The 22,786-nt window shown below is 45.1% G+C and overlaps 1 protein-coding gene across 9 annotated transcripts in view; it reads left to right on the forward strand.

Annotated features, from left to right (window-relative positions):
* ROR1 (receptor tyrosine kinase like orphan receptor 1) overlaps positions 1 to 22,575 on the forward strand; it is a 150,999-nt gene extending 128,424 nt beyond the window's left edge. For all 9 annotated transcript variants that reach the window (XM_027462710.3, XM_027462707.3, XM_021274713.4 and 6 more), the window contains 5 exons: positions 9,827 to 9,954; positions 10,738 to 11,055; positions 11,654 to 11,899; positions 15,754 to 15,965; positions 19,871 to 22,575. In XM_027462710.3, coding sequence (XP_027318511.3) covers positions 9,827 to 9,954; positions 10,738 to 11,055; positions 11,654 to 11,899; positions 15,754 to 15,965; positions 19,871 to 21,295 — 2,329 coding nt within the window. In that variant the 3' untranslated portion in view covers positions 21,296 to 22,575. The remainder of the gene's footprint in view (positions 1 to 9,826; positions 9,955 to 10,737; positions 11,056 to 11,653; positions 11,900 to 15,753; positions 15,966 to 19,870) is intronic.
* Positions 22,576 to 22,786: the final 211 nt, after the last annotated feature.

Raw genomic sequence — 22,786 nt, forward strand, 5'->3', positions numbered from 1 at the left:
CTTTGCAGTGCCCAGCCTCTCCTCCGTCCCACCAAAGGGGACCACATTTGTGAATATCAGGGCTGGACTTCCCATTTTCAAAGGAACAAAGCTACATGCCTGTAAAATCAGTAATCTACAACTCATATCTGACTTTGGAGTGGAGCATCCAACAGTGCAAAGAGCTGAGCAGGTACTGGGCTCATGAATTTGGTACCAGTGTGCTGTACGTGCCCGTGCCAGGCCCACGTGGGCCAGCACGCACTGTGTGTGCCCCGACATCCCTCTGGGCAAAGCTCAGCAGCTTCAACAGAGTCTTTATAAACTTTTCTTAAATAAAAGGAGAAGTAAAATAGCTAATTTTTGCAGTGAGCTTGTGCTTACGGTGGTTACTCTTATTTTTTGCATTGATCGGGGACTGTAGTAGTTATTGATGGGTGCAAATTTTTGGTCAAATAATAGTTTAAACAAGCGAACATTATATGTATTATTTTTAATTAACTTCTGCTGAGGCATGTGTTTCACTTTTAATTCAAGTGTCAGATTTGTGAAGTCTGTTTTTCATCATGCTTAAGGTTAAAATATTAGGTCACCAGAAGAAAGGCTTACTTGAGTCACATAAGACAAATTAAATGTTAGAAGGAAGGAGAAGGGAGGGAGGAGTAGGAAAAAAAAAAGAAAGAAAAAAAAAAAGCAAAAAAAAAAAAGAAAAGCTGTGACTTAAGAAAATAAGGTAGAGCAGGAAAAAGTTAGTGAGAGATAAAATGGGCTGCAGAAGTCCTGCAGCTCCTTTTGTAGTGCTCAGTATTGACTTTTGGAGCCATGCAAGATTTGGTATCAGTTACAAATAACTCAGAGCTGTACTTGCAGTGACCTGAGGCCGAGGAAGGAGTGGGATGTTGCCTTCTTCTGTTGTCCCCGTGGGCAACAAAAAATCTGCAGTGGTTTTATCAAGGAACAAGGTCTTTTAGATGCTTGGCTAGAGAATAGGGTGTTTGGGTGCCGGTTTGTGGGAGAAAAAGCAAAAAAAATCATAGGATGGAAAAGTTGCTTGGAAATGAAGAGACTTTCCCACGTTATTGAAGTGGTCTGTGTGCTAATGCCATAAAAACGAATCTTTTGCTTTGGATTAACTGTTTGCATTTGTGATGTTCTCATTTATGAATGTGTGTTATTTCCTATGTGTTCTGGGAGACTCGACAGTTGTGGTGCAGAAGTTGGTGTGTGCTGTACAGCAGCAGCAAAATCTCTCGCAGAACACTTGGGCAGTTTCGGCTGTCAGCAATGAATAAGCAGTTGTGAGACAGACAGGAATCATTAGCAAGGCCAAATGGAAAATTTTAAATGTTAATTTTTCCCATGAAAAGGACATCTGACAAGGGAGATTTAATGGAAGGCGAACAAAAAGGTGTTACTTAAAACCTTGTTATTATTCTCACTCTCTTCTGTGATTAACAGGGGTTCAAAGCGCCCTTTTCCCTGCTGTTTGCTCGAGCCAGTGCTCCTCGGAGGACCCAGCTCCTTCTGCAGTAAAGCCAGGTTATGCCACGCATTTGGTGTAAAGAGACCTTCTCATGTGGTATCAGTTGCATGAACACTCGCTCGGAGGCCCCGTTATGCCTGTAAAGGGGCAGTTCAATATTTGGGAATAAAGCCCTTAATGTCCAGATGAAGCAGTTTGGAAGGTGTCTGAACCCCGACTGTGTTTCTGCTACATGTAAAGTTTCTTTTTTTTTTATTTTTTAAAGACATTGCAGAGGTGCACTTTTCTGTAAATTTTGAGGGGAAAAGAGTCAAGTTTGGGGGGGAAGAGGCACACAATGTAATCTGTCATAGCTGAATGAAATCTAAACAACCTCCTTAAGTTTATCACTAAATAATGAATAAATTCCCTGATTCTGGGGACTTTTAACTGACAAGAGACTGAATACAGTCTAAGTGTGCACTTTGTGGCTGGCTCTTTGTGCTCCTGCATGTGTCCCTCTGGGAGAGCCCTGCGAGGCAGGGAGGTGTTGTTCTCCTGTTTTTGTGCAAAAAAGTGCCAGTTTTGTGCCATAACAGTAATTCTCCCCTGTGGCAGGATGGAGAACGGTCTCCAGGGGTTATCAGCATCCCGGATGGGTCACTGGGGTAGCTGTGGTGCATGTGAAAGGAGGAGGTGGTTGTGAGGAGCTCCCTTGGATCTGGAGGGGATTGTTGGACAGTTTGGGGTTTACTTTCTGGCCACAAGGAGACGAGTATGGGTGTGACGTGGTCTGGTCCTGTCCCGCTGCTCCCCAGGGCCATCAGATGGAGGAATGAGCCCCGCCTGGCAGCCCGGTATCGCTCACGCAGCCGATTTATGGGGTGCTGCCGATGGTCGCTCCATCAAAAGCTCCTTATCAGGAGCTAATGCCTGATGAGAGGCGGATAAGGGATGTGTGTGTGAGATCATCGCAGCTCCGTGAGAGGATCCAGGAGGAGAGGGGGTGTTTTGCTGTGCAGCACAAAGGCCTGATAGAGGAGGCAATGCTCAGCACTCCTAATCTTACCCTGCCTGCCTGCTCTTCAGAAACATTTTACATCCCTCCCCCTGCATCTCGAAACTTCGACGAAGCGCCCTTCCAAACGTAACCTTAAAATAGCTTTGTCGAACCAAACACGAGGGAGAGAGGTTTCCTGCCACTGCCATAACTGCGAGCATATGACTCGCAGTTCATCTCGCCTAATGATGTCAGGGATCTGCCAGCAGCCATCCGAGCGCTCGCACCAGGCTCGGTCCCTAACCAGCTGCAGCTGCCTCTCCCGCTCGCAGGAATGCCTCTCGGCTTCACGGGAGGAGTTTTGGTAGGGAAGGGATTGTTATAAAGTGTTTAAGAGGAGAAAAGGAGTGAATCTGGGAGGCTGACGTCCCAGCTAATTTATTTATTTTTGCTCGATATTTAAATCAAGTTCGTGGCCACCGGTGCTGAGCCCTTCCAGGCAGCTCTTGCTTTCCAAAAGCGAGTGATGTCGATAGAGACGCTGTAAAACTTTCTTACGATGACAAAGAAAAACAAGCAGTCATGAATCGGTGCATCCTTGCCAAGGGATTAATTGCCTGAGAGATGTGTTTTATTAAGCTTCCAAAGCTGGGGATTGTGCAGCGCTGCTCGGCTCTGGATAGTGGGAACCACATCAGCTCCCCCCCGCGCCGTTCCCTTCCCTGCACAAAGCTGCCTCCTCTGCAGCTCTGGGAGTGCTCGGGACAGTGTTTGGGAGCCTGGGGGATGGAGGGGAATTGGGGCATTTTGGATGTCCCACTTTTAGCATGGATGGCTCTAATGTGGCCTCAGAGCTGGGCCGCTTGGTGCCATCCCTTGTGCTAAGCCACACACAACAGCAGCCCAAACTTGCATTCATTTTGGGGGCTTTATCCATCTGGAGGCATCACATCAAACCAGCTATCAGTGTGGAGTGGGAAAGAGCAACTAACCGAGTAAAATAGCTCCTCAGTCAGGCCGTGTTTGCTCACTGAATTATTTTTTGATTATTTGGGGGAAGGAGGCGAATCAGTGGTGCTGTGGGACTCTGTAAGTTTGGTGATGACAAAGCCCAGCATTATTCATTTTTTTATTTTATACCTCTGCGTTTCTAGTGATCCAGCTAAGCCCTAGCTGCCCCGTGACTTTAAAGGGGTGTCAAAACACCAATAGCTTATATTACACAGGACTTCTGCTTAAATTACACAGTGACGTGCAAGTCTGGGCAATTCTCTTCTTTTTGCAGAGCAAAATGCAGCCTTTGCATTTCTGAAATATTGTTATGAAACAGAGCCAACGTGTTCCCACTTTCAAAGTCAGGCACAAGCAACTGGTTTTTGCTCTTTGGAAAGTATGACAGAATATTATTCATCTGTTTGCTTTAAGGGCTATCTGCCAAGTAAAAACTCTTTACCTTTTCTTCTGGGTGAAGCTGGAACATGAGAATGGAACAGAACACAATTTATTTAACAATGTAAAAATAATTTATATGGCATTAGCGCATGTATGGAGGGTGTGTGTGATATATGTAGCAATAAAAAAGTATCGATACACCTTTTAATGAATTGCAAAAATTGCTGGAGTAACTCTCTTCCCTCCCTGCCGGCACTCATTGGCATTCATTATGAACTCAGCTCCTCCAGAGCAGCACCCACAGTAACCCTGGCTTTGGGTTGCAGGTTTGTAGGTGTAAAGTGGGAAGTGGGGCTGCTCTCGAGGACACGGGCGGTCTGTGCAGGGCTGATGGAGCCAAACCAAGCCGCCTGCCCCCTCTTGTGTTGTCCGCTGCAGCAAGCAGCAGATTTTCCTTGGAAGAGAAGGGCATAAAGCACTTGGTTGTCTGAACTGGGCAACGTCGGCTGCCTTTTCCCATCAGTGCTCCGCTGGTGGATATAAATTATCTAGATAAACAGCTCTGACTAATTCCGTGCTACGGTAAAAAAAATAAAATAAAAAATTAAGACAAAACGCCTTTCACTTTGTAAGTGAAAAAAATGTCTGGAGAGTCTTCACACAGAGCCGAAGCTATTCCATCTCCGCTGGGCAGATCTCAGAGAGAATATGGCATTTATTTGCATCTATCTTCAGACCAGTCACCGGTCCTACAGCAGCCAGGCTTTGCACCCACACCTTAATCCCATGCTGGCTTTACATCGCCGTCTTCCGTGTCACTGAACATTACGGTGCCGCTTCCCCTGCTGCTTTTATAATAAAATCCTCGCTTCCTCTCTGGACGTTCACCTATTTACATTGCTGTCAGTTAAAGATTTGGTTACCAAAATAATGGTAATCCAACAATCCCATCTAAGCATCTAACTAAGCTAAGTATAAATATATGTTGGAGTGTGCTGGCGTTGGGAAAAGCATCAGGAGGGAGAGCGGTGCTCTTACCTCTTGTCTGGGGACACTCAAAGCACTTGGGATTTTGTCTTGCCTTGTCTTACATCTCTCGTCTGTCCATTTTCAAAATTTTGTCCATGGCAATTTTTTTGTGTGTGTCTTTCTCGTTACATACTCATGCAAATCCTTCTCAAAAAAAAAAAAAAAAGTCAGGAAAAAAAATAAAAAAGAAAAAAAAATCCGTGGGGTGTGGTAGAAATGACTGCACGATTACAGCATCTTTGGAATATGTATTTTTAATAAATTGGATATAGTAAAAATAAATACAACATGATCTCACGAGGTCCAGCCTTTCTATTAATTTATAAAATCTTTCTAAGTGAACTCATATTGAAGTCTGGTAACAAGACTTAAGCTAAACCAAGTTCCTGGCCCAGTTGTTGGTGTTTGCTGGGAACGTTGTTTAGATGTGAGCAATTTCTGGTGATTTAGAAAAAGACTGGGAAAGAAAAGGCGGCGTGTTGGGAAGTGGGCCTTGACGGAAGGTGAAAATGTTTGTGTTTACAAAGCAGCCTGTGTAGGGACACGTTTGGCAGAGGTGGGGACCTACGTGGTGACAGCGAGTTTAGTCCATTTTTTGCAAATTTATTTTCTGCCCTGACTTGGTCTCTCCTGCTGGAGCTGTCCAGGTGCCCCTTGCCAGGTGACACCTTTGCCATCTTCCTAGGGCCCTCAGTAACCAGCAGAAGGACACAGCTCGACTTCAGGGGGAAGGAGGAAGCGGTGCCTCGTGTTCTGCTGCAGGTCAGGTCGTGTTGTTGAGTGGGCAAATGCCTGCCAAAGCTCTCACTCTGCCTTCTGTAAACTTGGAGCCATTTAAAGGCACCTGAGTATGGTGTAACTTCAGTCCCTGGGGCTGCTATGCGTCAAGCCAGAGGCACTGTTGCACGGGGAGCTGCAGTGGGATCTGATGCAATGGGCAAGCTCCAAGATAAACACCAAGGCTGGTCTAGCAAACCGAGTGGAAACCAAATTTGAAAAGAAATGATCTTAAAACATGAAAGTGCTGTATCATCTGTCAGGGATTAAAATCCAGCGCTTTCCCTTTTTTGTGTCTTTGCGAGGGCTTTAGGGGGTGCGGGAAGTGGGAGAGGTGGGGGCAGCCCCCAGACCCCAAAGCCCGGCTGGGGAGGAGCGCAGTGGCTGCTGTGAGCTCAGGTGGTGAAGTCCATCTCAGTCAGCAATGCCTGCAGGCTTGGACCAACTCCCATTTCATTAGGACTTGAGCTCATCTGTTAATTTTAACACATTAATTGCTGCATCGGGCCTACCTCACCTCCTGCTGCAGCCACGGGGCCCCATCCTTTACCCATGGTGGGATGGTATCAGGACCTTGACGCAGATGTTTGAGCAGTGACATTGCGATTTGCTTACAAAACGCATCCGAGGTACATGATGTGTGAATTGTGCAGAAGGAGTCACGACCTGCCTCCATCCCAAGAACCAGAGCCGCGTTTTAGCGCCAGCCACCGGAGCGGCTGCCAGTTGGCAGCGGGAGGTGAGGAATGCGTTTAAGCCGGGCCTGAGCTCTGCGGCTTTGGGCTCTCTGTCAGGCTACGGCTCGGGTTTGGGGCAGGTTTACTGCCATTTCTGCACCCCCACTGCTGGATGAGAGCTCTGGCAAGCGGAGGGTGCTCAGCCTCGGCTATAGTTCAGTGGGGAATAGCCTTAGATGGAGAGCTGGCAGCTGCCCCCAAATGCTGCCGTGTGGGGACTGCCTGGCCACAGAGGTGTCTCCGGCCTGGGTAGTGCTGAGTACAGCTTTGGTCGCTTGTCGAGGAAGGTGGGGATGCCCAGGGAGCCTCTAGACATGCCTCTATGTGTAAAATTTTCCATCCTGAGCCATCTTAAAGAAAAGAGCAAGAGGGCACACAGCGGGAATTGAGCTCGCAAGGGAGGGGACAGGTATCATTTAGAGGTGCAGAGGCAAGAGAGGATTTTGTGTGGTATGAAGGATGACACAGAAACGGAGCCAGGCCTTGTGGCCGCTGGTGTTTGCTGCCAAGCACGTGCCAGTAACTTCGTCATGAGGACGTTACCAACACATCCCAGCAGGACTCCATCAGACGGAGGTGTTGTTTGAACTCCTGGTAGCTGCCAGAGCAAGAGCTGAAGCTCGCGGCCTGGTGCCCCCAGGACCACCTCCTGACCTCCATGCCCTGACTGAGCAGACACCAGGGCACTTCACCGCCTGGTGTCCCGGGGTCATTCCTGTCCCACTCCACTGTTCCTGTGCCTTTTGTCTGATTTATCCTTCTGCTCCAGTTTGGAGCTGTCTTCCAAGACAACTCCAAGCCATGCCTGCTCCACGTGAGCCACTAATCTTACATCTTACCTCTGCAAACTCTGCTCTGGCATGCAGCCCTGGCAGGGAGAGGCTTCAGGATCCGAGCTCTCCTCTTTCCTCTAATCTTCACCTTCGGAGATAATCTCCCAAATCCCGCTCCTCGGGGCATTTCCATCAAGGTAAGCTGGTGGCCCTGCTCACCAGCAATCCTTACTGCTGCAGCTATTTCAGTTAAATCTTCTTTAGTTCAAAGGTGAACCTCGGTGTGAGGTGAATTTGCTTTGCTGATGTTAATTGCATTCCTCCCGGTTTTGTCTTTGCTAATTGTGTGCTTAAATTGCGCTGCTTGATTGCCTTCCAGAGGAGCTGCCGTTAGGTGTAGTCCCCAGGTTAAATCCCCTAACAAATTATAACACAATTTAATAAATAAGGATAAAAACCAAATTGTTAATAAATAAATAATGATGTGTATCCTCTCGGGGGATTAATTGATTAAAAGATGGAGAATTAGCCTCCCGTGCCTGCGGTTGCCACTGTGGTTTTTCAGTTCAGTTTTCAGCGGCTGCTCATCTACAAGAGCCATCGTGGTGCTTGTGCCAGAGCCAACGCCATGCAGAAACACACGGCCGTGCTCGGGTCTGTTCCCCTCTCGGTGTCTGTGCTGCCCAGCACCCGAGGCAGCTCAGCCTACTCTTGCTCTAGCTAATGACTTGAATTGGCAGATTAGAGGTTGTGCTTTTGCAATCCAGTTTGCAATGTACTTGGGAACATCTTGGGACCATCATCCAGCCTGGAGCCCTTCCCACTGATTTCTCAGCTGATGCGGGATGGCTGGGGAAGGTTTCCATCCCTCCCAGCCCGCTTCCCCACCCCCTGTCTTCACAGTCATAAATTACCACCGCTAATTCCCGGTTCCTAGCTCCTCCGTGTGAACTTAAAGCAACGCTGCGTGAGTCCTGGGACCGTGCTCTGGAGCCAGTAGCTGCATAGGGCCGGGAGATGCTTGGGGTGTCCTGGAAGGCGATCCCAGCACTTCTCCCTGCTAATCCCATTAGCTCGCCCTGGCCGCTGTGTCAGGGCACCGGGAGCCCGGCTGCTGGGCTGGCCGCTGGCTCTAAGCCCCGCACACAATGAGTGGATGACTTCAAAGAGGCTAAACGCAATTTGCATTTCCAAGCTCTCACAGCCAAGGTCTTCAGGAGGGGATGAAAGTGTCTTTTGTTAAGCCTAATGGCAGAGTTGATTAAAAAAGCTGTGATTTTTCCCTATTAGCGACATCGTCTGATTCCGCTGCTACGCTTTTGGCAGCTGGGGGAGGATGAATTTGGGGAGAAAAAAAGTACACGAAGGAACCTGTTGCCTACCCAGCTATGATCGTACCTAAGGGTATTCCAATATTACTTACTAATATTTCCAATATCAATTATTTCCTAATTTGAGAGCTAAATAGAAGGGTCGTGGAAGGAATAAGAGAAATTATTCAATTTTCATCACATTTTCATTAAGTTTCTCCATTTGCTGAGGCCTCATCAGAGCTGAGGTGTCTGTTCAGAGAACAGGTCCCAAATATCTCCAACCAGATCCTCGCAGCGAGGAGGTAACGGGGCTGACTGACCCGCTGGAGGCATGCTGCAGTGTCCAAATAAGCTCAAATCCTCCTCAAAGCATCCGTAGGGCCCTGCGGTGTGCAGCAGCGAGCTGCTGCTTATCTCTTTAGCATAAGCAGTGACTGCTCTGGTCTGCAGAGGCTCAGTAATTTCCTTTCTTTGCTCTGTTTGAAGAATATTGGCAAATAATTTCACATCTGGATTGACGTATTAAATGTCTCCTAGAGTGTATAAAACAAAGCACCTAATGAAAGAAATCTGTCTATTTAACTCCTGTTTTAGCTTCGGTTCTGTTTTAGCAATAACTGTTACCGTGCTGGTGGGGGCTGAGGAAACATTTCCTATGGCAGGGTATCAGCGCGGGGAGGGGGTGATTCTTTGTGTGCGCCTTTAATTCTGGCTCTGCTCGCCTGACTCTTCCTGCTGTGCTTATCACCATTAAGTATAAGTTTGGTTCGCAAATGGAAAACAGCATCTTAGCTGCCTTAAATAAATGTAATTTTATTTTTCCTGGCAGTTTCTGTTTAATCTTCTGTGCAAGGCTGGGTATATTCCTGAATGTAGCCTCCTCCTTCCTGCAAAAAATAATCGCAGACAACATGATAATAACAAAATAGTTCAGACAACATTTGTGCGTGTTCTTGCTAACCCAAAATGCCAGTACCTGATTTTGTGATGCAGCTGAAAACTCAGGCTGTTGTATATTCCTTATATTCACTAGGAAGTCCTTTGCGAGCTACTGAAAACTACCTGCAGCACTGTGGGAATCCTTTAAGGTTAAAATCACCGTGGGCACAAAGCCCGGGCCGTGCCCTCTGCACTACCTAAAGACCATATAATCCCTTATCACAGGCTCTTAATGGAGGCGAGGGCGGCGTGCGGGCTCCCGCGCCGGGCGAGCAGCCCCAGAACGAATCGCCGGCTGCGAGACAAACGCGGCGAGCCCCTCGCCTCAGCCGCGGATAATGCGAGTGCCAGCTCCCCGGAGGGACATTCTGCTGCAAAATCGCATGTGAAACGTTTCGCTCTTTTGTGTTTATGATTGATTTCAGTGATGAGTATGAAGAGGACGGGTTTTGCCAGCCCTACCGGGGGATCGCTTGTGCGCGGTTTATTGGAAACCGGACCATTTATATGGAGTCTTTGCATATGCAAGGTGAAATAGAAAATCAGATTACAGGTGGGTTAAAAATGCACTTGCCTCTTTCCCAAGAAGCTTTTCCCCCAAAGCTGCTAAATTCTCATAAACCGCAGTGCTATTTTTATGTGCTCTTTATCCTCTCTTGCTGTGAGCTCCCCATCAAAGCTTGCCTGGGACCCCTGCGTTGCGCGGTGTCAGGGGAGGGAGCTGTCTGGAGAGGGAAGATTTGAGCAGCCTCGTGTCTCTGCTGGCCCACTTAACCCGAAGAAGCCACAAAACTGCTTTTCCGAGGAGCAGGGGCTGTGCATTTACAGCTCCTGGGAGTGGTTCAATGCCAGGCTGCCCTGGGCTGCTGTTACCCAAGCAGGTTTTAAACGTGCAATTTAAAAGCATGAAATTTTGGCACACCACTTGCGATAGTAGGAAAGCTGTCATTTTTCACGACGGTACAGGTTTTGTCATTGGGCAGCCTGCAAGTACTTTATTTTTCACTTGTTGGGCCAAAAGCATCCAAATATCGTATGACTCCGTAAGCCATTATAAATTACTTGGGGAAAAAATGTATAATTGGGTTTGGGGTTTTGGTAACATGCTTAACATTAGGCCAGTGTTGAAAACCAGATGTTTTTTCTCTGTCAGCGAAATCAGCATCGTTAATAACTTTTAATGTAATTAGTGCTGTGTATTTCTGCAAGGCCTGTTCGTCACCTGGCTGTCTGAAAAGAATAGTCGCAATGGGAAGGGAGGGATATTTCGGGAAGGCGAGAGTACGGGAGCAAAATTCCCACCGGGTTAGGTAAAATCCTTTTGTATATTTTACAGCTGCCTTCACCATGATTGGCACTTCCAGCCATTTGTCGGATAAATGCTCCCAGTTTGCTATTCCTTCGCTCTGCCATTACGCCTTCCCCTACTGCGACGAGACTTCGCCGGCTCCAAAGCCACGAGACCTGTGCCGCGACGAGTGTGAAATCCTGGAGAACGTCCTGTGTCAGACTGAGTATATTTTTGCAAGATCTAATCCCATGATTCTGATGAGATTAAAGCTGCCCAACTGCGAGGATCTGCCCCAGCCAGATAGTCCCGAAGCCGTCAATTGTATCCGGATTGGGATTCCCATGGCAGATCCCATAAATAAAAGTAAGTGAAAACGGGTGCAGAAAATACCATGGTGGAGACTGTGAAGCTGCTTGTGCCTCAGTGCTGGAGCCAGTGCTGGGCTTTGAAAGCACACAGGCACCGCGCTGTTGCCTTGCTGTACTCCCACACTTCTTCCCTAGCCAGTCTTGAGTGGGCTGAAATTCAGAAATATTGTTTCAGTGATCCACTGACCTTGGTCTTTGGTCAGGCTGGGCTGCAGCCTGCTCCCAATCTTTATACATCTGAACAGGCAAATATAAAACGTGGCTCCCACAAACTCTCCACCTTCATATGAAAATAATGGCTGCGATTCAGATTCCCACTGTAGTTTTTACTTCTTTTGTGTATCTTATATTAAAAACGCTTGGCATAGGCTGTTTTCATTACAGAAGCATAAGCTTTAAATCCTCCCAGGAATGCGAATGCAAAGCAGGCCCCGCGTTGCAGCCGCAGCAAATTGGGAGCCCGTGCTCCTGAGCTGGCTTTGCCGGCCCCGGGCCAGCAGAAGCACACGGGGGGCTTGGTGCCCACCCCGTCCGGCTGCCATCTGTCTAACCCCACCGACCCTTGCCTTGAACTTCTTTATTTTTCTTTTCAGATCACAAATGCTACAACAGCACGGGGGTGGACTACCGGGGCACGGTGAGCGTGACGCGGTCGGGGCGGCAGTGCCAGCCCTGGAACTCGCAGTACCCCCACACGCACACCTTCACCGCCATCAGGTACCCGGAGCTCAACGGGGGGCACTCCTACTGCCGCAACCCCGGGAACCAGAAGGACGCCCCGTGGTGCTTCACCTTGGACGAGAACTTCAAGTCCGAGCTTTGCGACGTGCCGGCCTGTGGTAATTGCTGCCTTTTTTAATGTCTCACTTTGAGAGAGAAAGGGAATTTGGCTCGCCCCCTCTGTACAGCCCTCCTGCAAACCCGGAGCCCGCAGGAGCTGTGTGCACTGTGTCTTTTTCGAATCCCTGAAAAGAGAGCTCTAGGAAAGGATAAATGCAGTGCTTGTAGCTGAAGCCACAGCATCCAGTGCAGGAAATCCCCCTGCTCCGGGGAGGCCTATGAGCACTTACTGCCCGCGCCGCTGGCGCAGGGCTGGCGTGAAAATATTTTACTAAGGAATACCTGAGCGCTCCCCAGGAGGTGGTGGGGCAGCCCGAGCATCCCAGGCTTTCCAGGTTGCCATTCCGATCAGTGTGACTCCTTAATCCAAACGAAACAGGATCAGAGAAGTTGTGCTGCTGATGCTGATCCGCAAAGCAGTTAACAAAACATTCTACTTTTTGCTTGGTTTAGTAAGAACCATCTTAATGAATGCAAACATCACTTAACAGAGCTCAGGCCTTGTTTAAAAAATAGAAATGAGCTTGCCAGATGCTTTTAGCTGCCTTTGAGGTTGGTGTTTACCAAACTGCCGTGGCTGTATTTTGGTTTTTCAAAATGATCAAAAAATGAGATTCAGCTCACATTTTAGTTTGCTTTTTTGAGAGCCAGGGTAAGTGGATGGAAGACCTGAACAAATGGTTCCTAATTGTTTAACCTGCATTAAAAAACAGCAGTATCAATAGCGTGCCAAGAAAACATACAGCTATTTGCGTGGTCATGCCAGAAATGTGTGCAGAAATGTTCTGGAAATCCACAGAAGAAAGTTTCACACAAAAATTTTATGTTGCCTCCAAATTGTGACAGTAACAGTACCTTTCCCCTTGGAAAGGAGATAGCTTTTGATGTTACTGTTCGATAGCCAGAACCAAATTGAATTATTTCTGGTTATGGTTATGAACATTCCTGCAGTGAGACATGTGCTGAGCCTGCTCCAAAGTCTTTTTCAATTAATGGAAAGATGGGAATCGATGCCAAAGTGGGATCTGAATTATGTTCTTAGTGAAAGAATGGATCGGGGAAAGGCAGACAGTTTGGGATATATCACATGCATCACAAACCCTCTCTAAAATTCATACATACTTCTCAGAGTCTTGTATCTCTTTTCATGCTATTTCAGTGCATATAAGTTCTTTTATTTTTCTTCTTAATTAGGCACAGTGACTGTACAAGAGTACTTTAAGCTATATAAACTGTTCCACAGCCTTGCTTCAGCCCTTCACTACAGAAACCTGGGTCTAAGCAGCAGTCAGCAAAACTCCCTGTAGGGTCTGGTCAGTGCTGGGCTCTCTGCCCCAGGAGCTGGTCTGGGGAAGGAAACCTGGCTTGGCCCCGGGCACCTTGGGCAGCTCAGGCTGGGCAAGCTCAGGGGTCTCTGGTGCCTCTGAGCTCACGGCATGCCATGGCACTGTCAGTCTGTGACCTTTCAGCCATGTGCAGTTTGTGTTTTCCCCGTTTTGTTTCCCACAGGGCATCGGGATAATTGGGTAGTTGAGAGCTGAGGAGGGGGAGCTGCTTCCAAGGGCTGCTCTGGATGGGCTCTGAGATCCCGCGACTGTTTTGGTCTTTTGATCTGGGATAGCTGGAAGCGGAACGCTTTTGGCCATGTTGCAAAAGTCTCTGATTTGAACATTTTACTAGATAATAAATGAGATAGGCTGGCTGGCTTGAGGAATTCCTAACAAGGGTTTTAATTACTTCTCACCATTGCCTTACATGGTACTCGCTGTACAGCCGAATTATATGGGATTGTTATTTTAAATACAGACAAATAGAACTATATCAGGTGAGTACTAATTTAATTGTTAAATGCCAATATGCATATTAAAACCCAAATACCACGTGGGACTTGCATTCTGCTGGTTTTGCACTGGCTGAAAGAGCCATTTCAGGCACAGTTTAATAAGTATTGTGCATTCGGCCTCACCAGGACATGCCTAGATGGGAAATTAATTTAATTGGGGTGGCTCCCAAGAAACCTATTAACCTAATGAGGCTTCATGGCAAGGGCTGCTACTTAATAAGAACAATAATTTCCTTTGACTGGAATAGCTCAGGTGATGAACTAGTGCCCAGGTCTCCCTCTGCCTCATGCTGCTGCTTTCTTTTCCTTTCTTCAACTGTATCCTTCCGTTGTCTCACAATCTGTAAGAGATTGGTGTCATAAAAGTTTGTCAACTTGAATATAGGAAGATTTGAAACATGGAGCAAGTTGAGAGTGAGGCTTGGCAAAGACAAATATAAAAAGGTTTTGAAGGAGAGGGAAAGGCACTGCCTGTCTGTGCTAGAGGATGGCAACTCGTTTAAGACACTGCTGATGACAGCAGAGTGGGGAAGGTAGAAGGGATGGCTTGGTCTTTACTCCCCCGGGGACAAGAGAGCCTCTCACCTGCTTGTGGCACAGGGATCTGTGCAGGCTGCTGGGTAGAGCTGGCTGTTCACTACAGATGGGGTGAGAGCACACCTCCCCTCGCCATTGAAAACCAGGTAGCACAACTTAGTTTAAAAAGAAGGGTCAAAAAGGAGCCCGCGGGGGAGCAGGAGGATGGGGTGAGCCTGTCAGTAGAGAGGGGCTGCATAAAGTGACTTCCAGAAACATTTGAACTTTGCCTCTGTCACCATTTGAGCCAAACCAAGCTTCAGACTGCGTGTATGTATAAGGAAGTGCATGAAGGATATCTGTGGGGGCCATTAAGCATTTCTACAAATGCAGCTTGGAAAACACAGGCAAACAAACTGGAATGACCCTGCGTGAAGAACAAAGCAGTCCCCGTCCTGCCAGAATCTGCCTGGCCTGATGTTGCTGCAGATTTCCAGCACCCCTCTCAAAACAAGTGGGCAGCAGCAGCCAGTCCCGCAGCCCCAGGTGATCTTCAAAGTTTATGGGGTGCCCTACAGTGGGTGTGTTAACCCGAGTGTAATTACACCCTCAGTTTTTGTATGCTGCTGGGGAATACCAGAGCAAAGCAAGCTTCAGTGGCCTCGTGCTTAGAGCTGTGTGCTTGGACAGCATCTTTGTCAACACAGGCGGGTGCTGCATGAATGCAAGGGTGTTATCTCCTTCCCAAAGCCTCTCCCGTGACACACCTTTCCCCTAAGCAACAAGCTCTGTGAACCCGCAGATAGCTGGAGAGAGCTGAGTGTCGGATGTCCTTGCTGGGCAGTGGTGGAAGAGGGTTTCATACTTCTAAAATTAATCACTCGCTCCCTAGCTGTGAAGAAAGCTGTGTGCAGAGGGAGCAAATACTGCAGCTAGTGTTGGCACTCTGTAAAATAAACTGGCATCCCAACCTCTTCCAGATCCTTGTTTTTTACAGGTTTTATCCACGATGTAGCTTTTCTTTCAGCTGTCCCTGCTGCATCCTTTGAGAAGTGCTAGCTGTTGAGAATAGGAGGCTGGAGATAATAAATGGGGGGTGAAACTGTCCCTTTTAACAGCTGCCCATAATCCCAAGGGAGTCTTTCTTCCATAAGATATTCTAGAAATTATTTTTCCTGTGGACCTCTATTAGACCATTACTTCATGTCCCCCAAGCAATAGCCATGTAGTGGTATCCAGCTATTTCATAACCATAAGTAGGTTTGAACTGACACACTGCAGTGAAATTGTTCCTGGCCTTGTTGGTGTATCTTCCATTCTGTGCTCCTACAGAAACAGTACTCAACAAAATGAATTTCTCTGTTATTATTCAAGAAGGTGGCTTGCAGTAGTGTTACCTGGATGCTTTATTCCTGTTAATACTTCTAGTTGACCCAGGGGTGTATTCAACTGTGTGGATACTTCACTCATTGGTTGTTTTTTCCCTTGAACCAGATTCTAAGGATTCCAAGGAAAAGAATAAAATGGAAATCCTCTATATCCTGGTGCCGAGTGTCACTATTCCCCTGGCCATAGCCTTGCTCTTCTTCTTCATCTGTATCTGTCGCAACAACCAGAAGTCATCCTCCCCTCCAGTTCAAAGACAGCCTAAACACGTAAGAGGACAAAACGTGGAGATGTCAATGCTCAATGCCTATAAACCAAAGGTAAGCCTGCAGCTCATTTCTGCTTCTGTGTTTGCTGCCTCTAAGGGCAGGGAGTGAAATCCTTTATTGATTGAGCGCTGAAATGTTAAGCTGATTTCCAACTTCAGGTTTCTGCTGGTGCCTTTGTTTCTTGGGAGGAGTTTTCTTGTCAGCAGCATAGCAAGTGTCATGCAGGGCCTAATTCCTACATGTCCATGTGTCTGCATATATAGGAGCTGGAGCTTTTAGTGGTAAAAAAGGCAGCCCATTCCTGAAGTACCTCTAGATTACTTATCTTATTTGGAAGCCTTTTTTAAAGTCAGAAAGTAGTATAGATATGATTCAGCATTTTCTCAAGAGAGTTTTTTTCTGGATCTGCTATAATCATGCACCACCTTCACTCAGCTGAAATCACTTTGGAAAGATTTGTTCCTTGTTTTTTCAGCCCATTTCAGGCTTACCTGATTTCTCAGTTAAAAGAGAAATTAGCACAACACAGCCCAAGGATCTACCTCTAGCTGGCCAGCACAGCTGGTGCAGAGCTGCTCTCGTTGCTGGTGTTCATGAAGCGTTTTTAAAATCATTTCAGATTGAAGCATGATTAACCATGAGCTTCTTGTTTATGGGCTGGGCAGCCAATTTGCAGACCTGTAGCGATCACCCACTTCGGGGCTGTAAATGCCTTCTGCCACCTACAGGCAGAATAATGCCCTGGAAAGATTATTTAATTGTCTTGTTTTGCACAGAGTGCCAATTCTTCAACAACTTGGTGGAGATTGTTCTTTTTTTTTTGAAGCATTTCAGAGTGAAAATCAACGTGTACAAGTAACTAGAATAGAAACACAGCGAAGTGTGGCATCTGAAACAGTCAGACGTGCCTTTGGGCAAGATGTTATTTTTGTGGGAAAATGACATAGTCAAATTCACCAAATTTGATTTTTATTGAAGCTTCAGCCATGTGAACTCTAAGCACCGATTCTTCAAATGTTGCTGGTTTTTTTTTTTCAAGTATTGCTGTTGAAGGTGTTCTTTCTACAGCGTGGAGGTCGCTACTGGGCATTGGGAAAGGTTGCACTTGTAGTTCAGGAGCTGTGTTCTCCATCTCTGTATAAGTTCAGGAGTGGTTTGCTTCTTAAGTTCTGTAAAGGAGCTATGGGCTGCCACCACTGCTTGCTCTTAAAAGTCAGATTTATAGAATTAGATTGTAAAGAGTTAATTGTGGCAGACCAGGGAAAATTACTTCAGTCACTGCATCCCATAAGGTGCAGGGAATGTGGTACAAGGGGCAGGGGATGGATGGAGCTGTGCCACCCAGCATGAGGTGCTTTTTTGGGGGTGCTGCCCGGTGTCTGTAGAGTGGCAGGCTCAGAGCAGTCAGGATAAACACAGAAGGTTGTTGCAGAGGAAAATTCCAGCTCACCACCCACTCACTGAAAGTGTAGAAGACTCTTTTAAGTCAATGATAAAAGTAAACCCACAGCGTGGCTCTGCTGGAGAACGCGGTGCTGATTTTGCCCTTTAGTAATACAAAGTGCATGCAGAGATGTTTTTATATAGCATAATGCTAAACTCTTTGTTTTAAACAGTTGCGGACATTGGGACTGCAGGACTGCTCTGTGGGGTTGGGGTGGACAGAGAGCTTGGTCCATTGGTGTATTCTACCTCCTCAGCCCCAGGACACACGCGAACCCAGTGACTTTATCTTGGTTTTCCCTTTGATGTCCTTAATTTCAGCTTCCATGTACAGCTTAGAGCAGCTGAAAATGCTTAATACATGCTTAAAAACAAAACATGTGCTTAATAACAGAATGTAGGTAATAGTACCAGAACCATTTAATTTGGTAAGTGTCAAAATACATCTTGCGTCCAACCACCATAGAATATTTTGATAAATTTGGACTTGTTTCTTGGTCCCCCTTCTAAGGTAGTCTGATGAATTCACAGCTGAACAGGAGATAAAGGGAATGTCGGCATCATTTTATCCAGGTCACGATTTCCACCTAGGCTGCTGACACACTGATGCCTTATGCACGCCACATAGGGAAGCAACTTACTCAGAAGTGTTTTGCAAATATAGACCAGACTGTTTTCTTTTGATGTTTAAAGTCATATGCTGCAAAAAGCTTTCTGTTTTATTTATGCTAATTCTCTATTTTCCTACTGGAAACCCAACCCGCCCTGTTTCAAATGTTTTGATTGCTTTTCAAACAAAATTTGAAAAGAAAGGAAGTAGAATCCTATTTTTAAATACGGTATCCAGTATTAATGTCAACTTTGGGTAAAAACACTCTTAAGCTTTAAGCTCCAAGTGAGGTAGATGTGTGTTTGCTCGTACAAATAAAAATGTTAGCATTTCATCCAAGAGCCTGTTTCAGTTTTAAGGGATTTTAATTGCCCTCAAAAAATATAATAAACCGAGCTTGTCCTGTCATTCACCTAATGGAAGGAGCCGATAAAGAGATAGAGGCGGTGGGCTTCGCTCTTTCTGCTCTTCCTTTGTACTCGGTTTACTTTGGCGTGCTGCCTCATATGTATTTTACACTTCTTTACATTTTGTACACCGATGTATGACAAATACTTGTCAAACAAAAACTAAGCAGATTTATAACCGCTTAACTTGAAATGAGCCCTTCCTGCCAAAACTTTATGACTTCATTTTCTTTCATAGTTTTCCACTATGTTGGTTCAAACAGACAAACCCTGCCTGAGGTCAGACAGAGGTCATTTCACTTTCATTACTAAAATATAATTTACAATATGCCAGACCTAAACAAGTTTTAGCCTAAAGGATTTGTATAATATAAACCATCTGTTCCTCAACAATATAGCTAATTTCCTGCCATCACCGTACAGTCTACTGGCTGCCTGCTTAAATGGCTTTATGATGATGATGATTATTATTATTTATGCAGTATTTGTCTAAAAATTGAAAGTGGTCAATATAATTAGAATTCATTTCTTCTAAAATGCCACTTTTTAATGATTTTTCTAATACGTCAGCTTTCCTCTATTGTCGCTGTAAAGCTGCAGCTATATTTCAGGAAGGCAAATGCTAATGTTTACACTGCTTTATGAAATGTAGATCCCAAACTCATTAGTCTTAAATTACTACCTATGGCTATATGGAAGATCCTAAATGACTGGCTTTGTGTGTAGGTGTTAACAGCAAGTGTGGAATTGGTGTCTGAATGTAAATGCAAGTTTTTTATGGTCTAAGAGTGAAGAACAACAGAGTTTTTAAAAAGTTAGCCTTTCTTCTTCAACCAGTATCTCATTTTTCCAGCTGACTCTGTCCAGCATGTTTGAGATTGAACATTCAGTCAAGTTTGAACAGAAAGAGTCTTTATTGTACATTGAAGGGTTAATAGCAAAGTCAAGGAAGAATTGGCTACAAGAACATAGCTTTAAAAGAAAAAAAGGGTTTCTGCTAAAACTTTAGGCGCGGGCCCAGAAAGCACTTCAACATGCACTTAACTTAAAGTATGTGAATTGACTCAATTCCTGAAATCAGTCAGATTCAGTTTCAAGTATATAAATGCCCAAGCCCAAGTATATAAATGCTTTTGCTGAAATGCTGATGGTTCCTGCGTATATTTATATCTAACACATACTACTTTTATCTGATCTTGTGCAGAGGGTAAAAAGTAATTCTAAATTTAGTTTTGGAGCAGAGTACAGAGTAAGATTAAGCATTTTTCAGCCCTGAACTGTGCAGATGTTGGGATACTGGTGTTAGGATACTGAACTGGGGCTGCTGCGCTAGTGCCTATCTCTCACAGGTTCCCTGCCACATGGGTGTGCAGCCCCAGGAGCTCTCGTATAGGTTTGCAGGGCTTTCAGACTTCCTGTGTGAAAAGATCTTTTATTTAAAAACACGTGTTCAGCTTTGTTTTTCTAACACCTTTTTACTGTCATTTCTTTCCCAGAGTAAGGCTAAGGAGTTGCCTCTTTCCGCTGTGCGCTTCATGGAAGAACTTGGTGAATGTGCTTTTGGCAAAATCTACAAGGGACATCTCTACCTTCCAGGCATGGATCATGCTCAACTTGTTGCTATCAAGACCCTAAAGGACTTTAACAACCCCCAGCAGTGGGCAGAGTTCCAGCAAGAAGCATCTCTCATGGCCGAGCTCCATCACCCTAACATCGTTTGCCTCTTAGGTGTTGTGACCCAGGAACAACCTGTCTGCATGCTCTTCGAGTACATGAACCAAGGAGACCTACACGAGTTCCTCATCATGCGATCGCCACATTCAGATGTTGGGTGTAGCAGTGACGAGGACGGGACAGTAAAATCCAGCCTGGACCACGGGGATTTCCTACATATTGCAGTCCAGATTGCAGCGGGGATGGAGTACTTATCAAGTCATTTTTTTGTCCATAAAGATCTTGCTACTCGGAACATTTTAATTGGAGAACAACTTCATGTGAAAATTTCTGACCTTGGACTCTCAAGAGAAATCTACTCGGCAGATTATTACAGAGTTCAAAACAAATCTCTCTTGCCAATTCGCTGGATGCCACCAGAGGCCATTATGTACGGCAAATTCTCTTCTGATTCAGATATTTGGTCATTTGGAGTCGTTTTATGGGAGATATTCAGCTTTGGACTTCAACCGTATTATGGATTTAGTAATCAAGAAGTCATCGAGATGATCAGGAAAAGACAACTGCTGCCATGCTCTGAAGACTGTCCTCCTAGAATGTATAGCCTGATGACAGAGTGCTGGCATGATCTGCCATCTCGGAGGCCACGATTTAAAGAAATCCGTGCCAGGCTGCGCTCCTGGGAGGGCCTTTCAAGTCACACTAGTTCTACCACCCCCTCAGGTGGGAATGCCACCACGCAAACAACTTCCCTCAGTGCAAGTCCAGTGAGTAACCTAAGTAATCCTAGGTACCCTAACTACATGTTTCCAGCCCAAGGTATACCACAAGGCCAAATTGCCGGGTTCATAGGACCACCAATACCTCAAAACCAACGATATATTCCGATCAATGGGTACCCGATTCCACCAGGATATGCTGCTTTCCCAGCTGCCCACTATCAGCCGCAAGGTCCACCCCGGGTGATCCAGCACTGCCCTCCTCCAAAGAGTCGCTCTCCCAGCAGTGCCAGTGGGTCGACCAGCACAGGTCACGTCACTAGTTTGCCGTCTTCAGGATCCAACCAGGAAGCAAATATCCCTTTGCTATCTCATATGTCAATTCCTAGTCATCCGGGAGGGATCGGTATAACAGTTTTTGGAAACAAAACTCAAAAACCATACAAAATAGACTCTAAGCAGTCTTCCCTTTTAGGAGACTCCAGCATCCATGGACCTAACGAATCTATGATTTCAGCTGAATTGTAAATAAGCGAGGCCTTTGTAAATATAACTATTTACAATACAAACTAGAATGTCGTAGAAAAGATTTATATTCAAATATTTTATTAAAGATTCTCCTGGTTGTTTAACAGACATTGCAGCAAGTATCTTCTGTGAAGTTTAACTGCTTAACAGGATGGGCAGACTCAACCAGACAAAGATCATTGTGGTATGAATACCCAGCTTTGTGAATGGACTCATTGTTTCGTTAAGTGCCACCGACAACTCAAAAAGGGGAGGGGGAGATTTTTTAGAATAAAAACATTTTATCATATGCTTTTTCACAGCTTTTTAAGCATCTGATGTGGTTTAAATCACAGAAACTTTTTTATACTGAAAACATATTTTAATATTTGTCTCTTTTTAGGAGATGCAAATATTCGGCGATTTACTGGGTGTGCAATTTCAGTTCCAATAGCTAGTTAAAATATTTGTAAATTTTGCAGTCAAGGATTATGTTTCAAGTATGTGATCTGAGAGCTGAATAATTTACTTCAGGTAGGATTTTGGTCTTTTGTTAAGTTGGGAGTCTGAGTTCAGATTCAGACCAAAAAAGTCTTTTTATATGACAGCACAATAGTTTGAGTTATTGACTTGCAGTCTACAAAAATCATCCGATATTGGCTGCTAAAGATGGCTGGAGTTGTAAGAAATTGCCTTAAAGGAAATGAAATTAAAGTATTTTAATTTCAGAACCTGGATCAACTTATTCAAAGATAACATTTCATAATTTTTATACGTAGTTAAAGTGGAAATTTTATATCCTTTTGTTGCTATGCAACTGTTTAATGGAAAGGCTCCAAACCACAATTTTATATATGACAATCAGTTTTCCCAGGAATATTTATTGTTTCAGATCGATACGTAATTTCAGTGATTATGACTCCAGTAACCCCAAAGAAGGGAAACTCACATTCCATCAGGCAGCAAATCCATTGATAGCAATTTAGTCTATCAATTCTAATAATGTGAATTAGTGTTAATTTTCATCCTAGAAATATCACTTGTGTAATTACTAAAGTTCATTCAGGTATAAGCAATCTAGATTATTCATTTGAAACCACTTTAATGAGTTACAAAAGTGCTGTGTACATTATGGTTTTTCACACTCTCTTTTGTACTGAATAGTATTTTTTATTGTACACAATGAAAACAATCTTTTGCTCAGTTGACAATGTTGTATAATATGACTTTATTTTTATCTTTTGCACAAAAGTGTGATGGTGTTTTGTACAGCAGAAGTGAAAATACATCTCTGCATTTTATATCTTGGTCTGTTTCTTTTTATTTTTAACCTGATGTAGATGTTCTTGAAATATATTATGGTGATATTCAGCCACTACCTTATACAAATATTTTTCTTTATTTTCACTGCATGCATTTAATCACTGTATTACTTGATGATTGTTTTATTAATTATGGGCATTTCAATTAGGCAAGCATGAAAATGTAATTACAAAGGCTATTTTATAATTA

The sequence above is a fragment of the Anas platyrhynchos genome, chromosome 8, assembly GCF_047663525.1.
Source record: "Anas platyrhynchos isolate ZD024472 breed Pekin duck chromosome 8, IASCAAS_PekinDuck_T2T, whole genome shotgun sequence".
Taxonomy (NCBI): domain Eukaryota; kingdom Metazoa; phylum Chordata; class Aves; order Anseriformes; family Anatidae; genus Anas; species Anas platyrhynchos.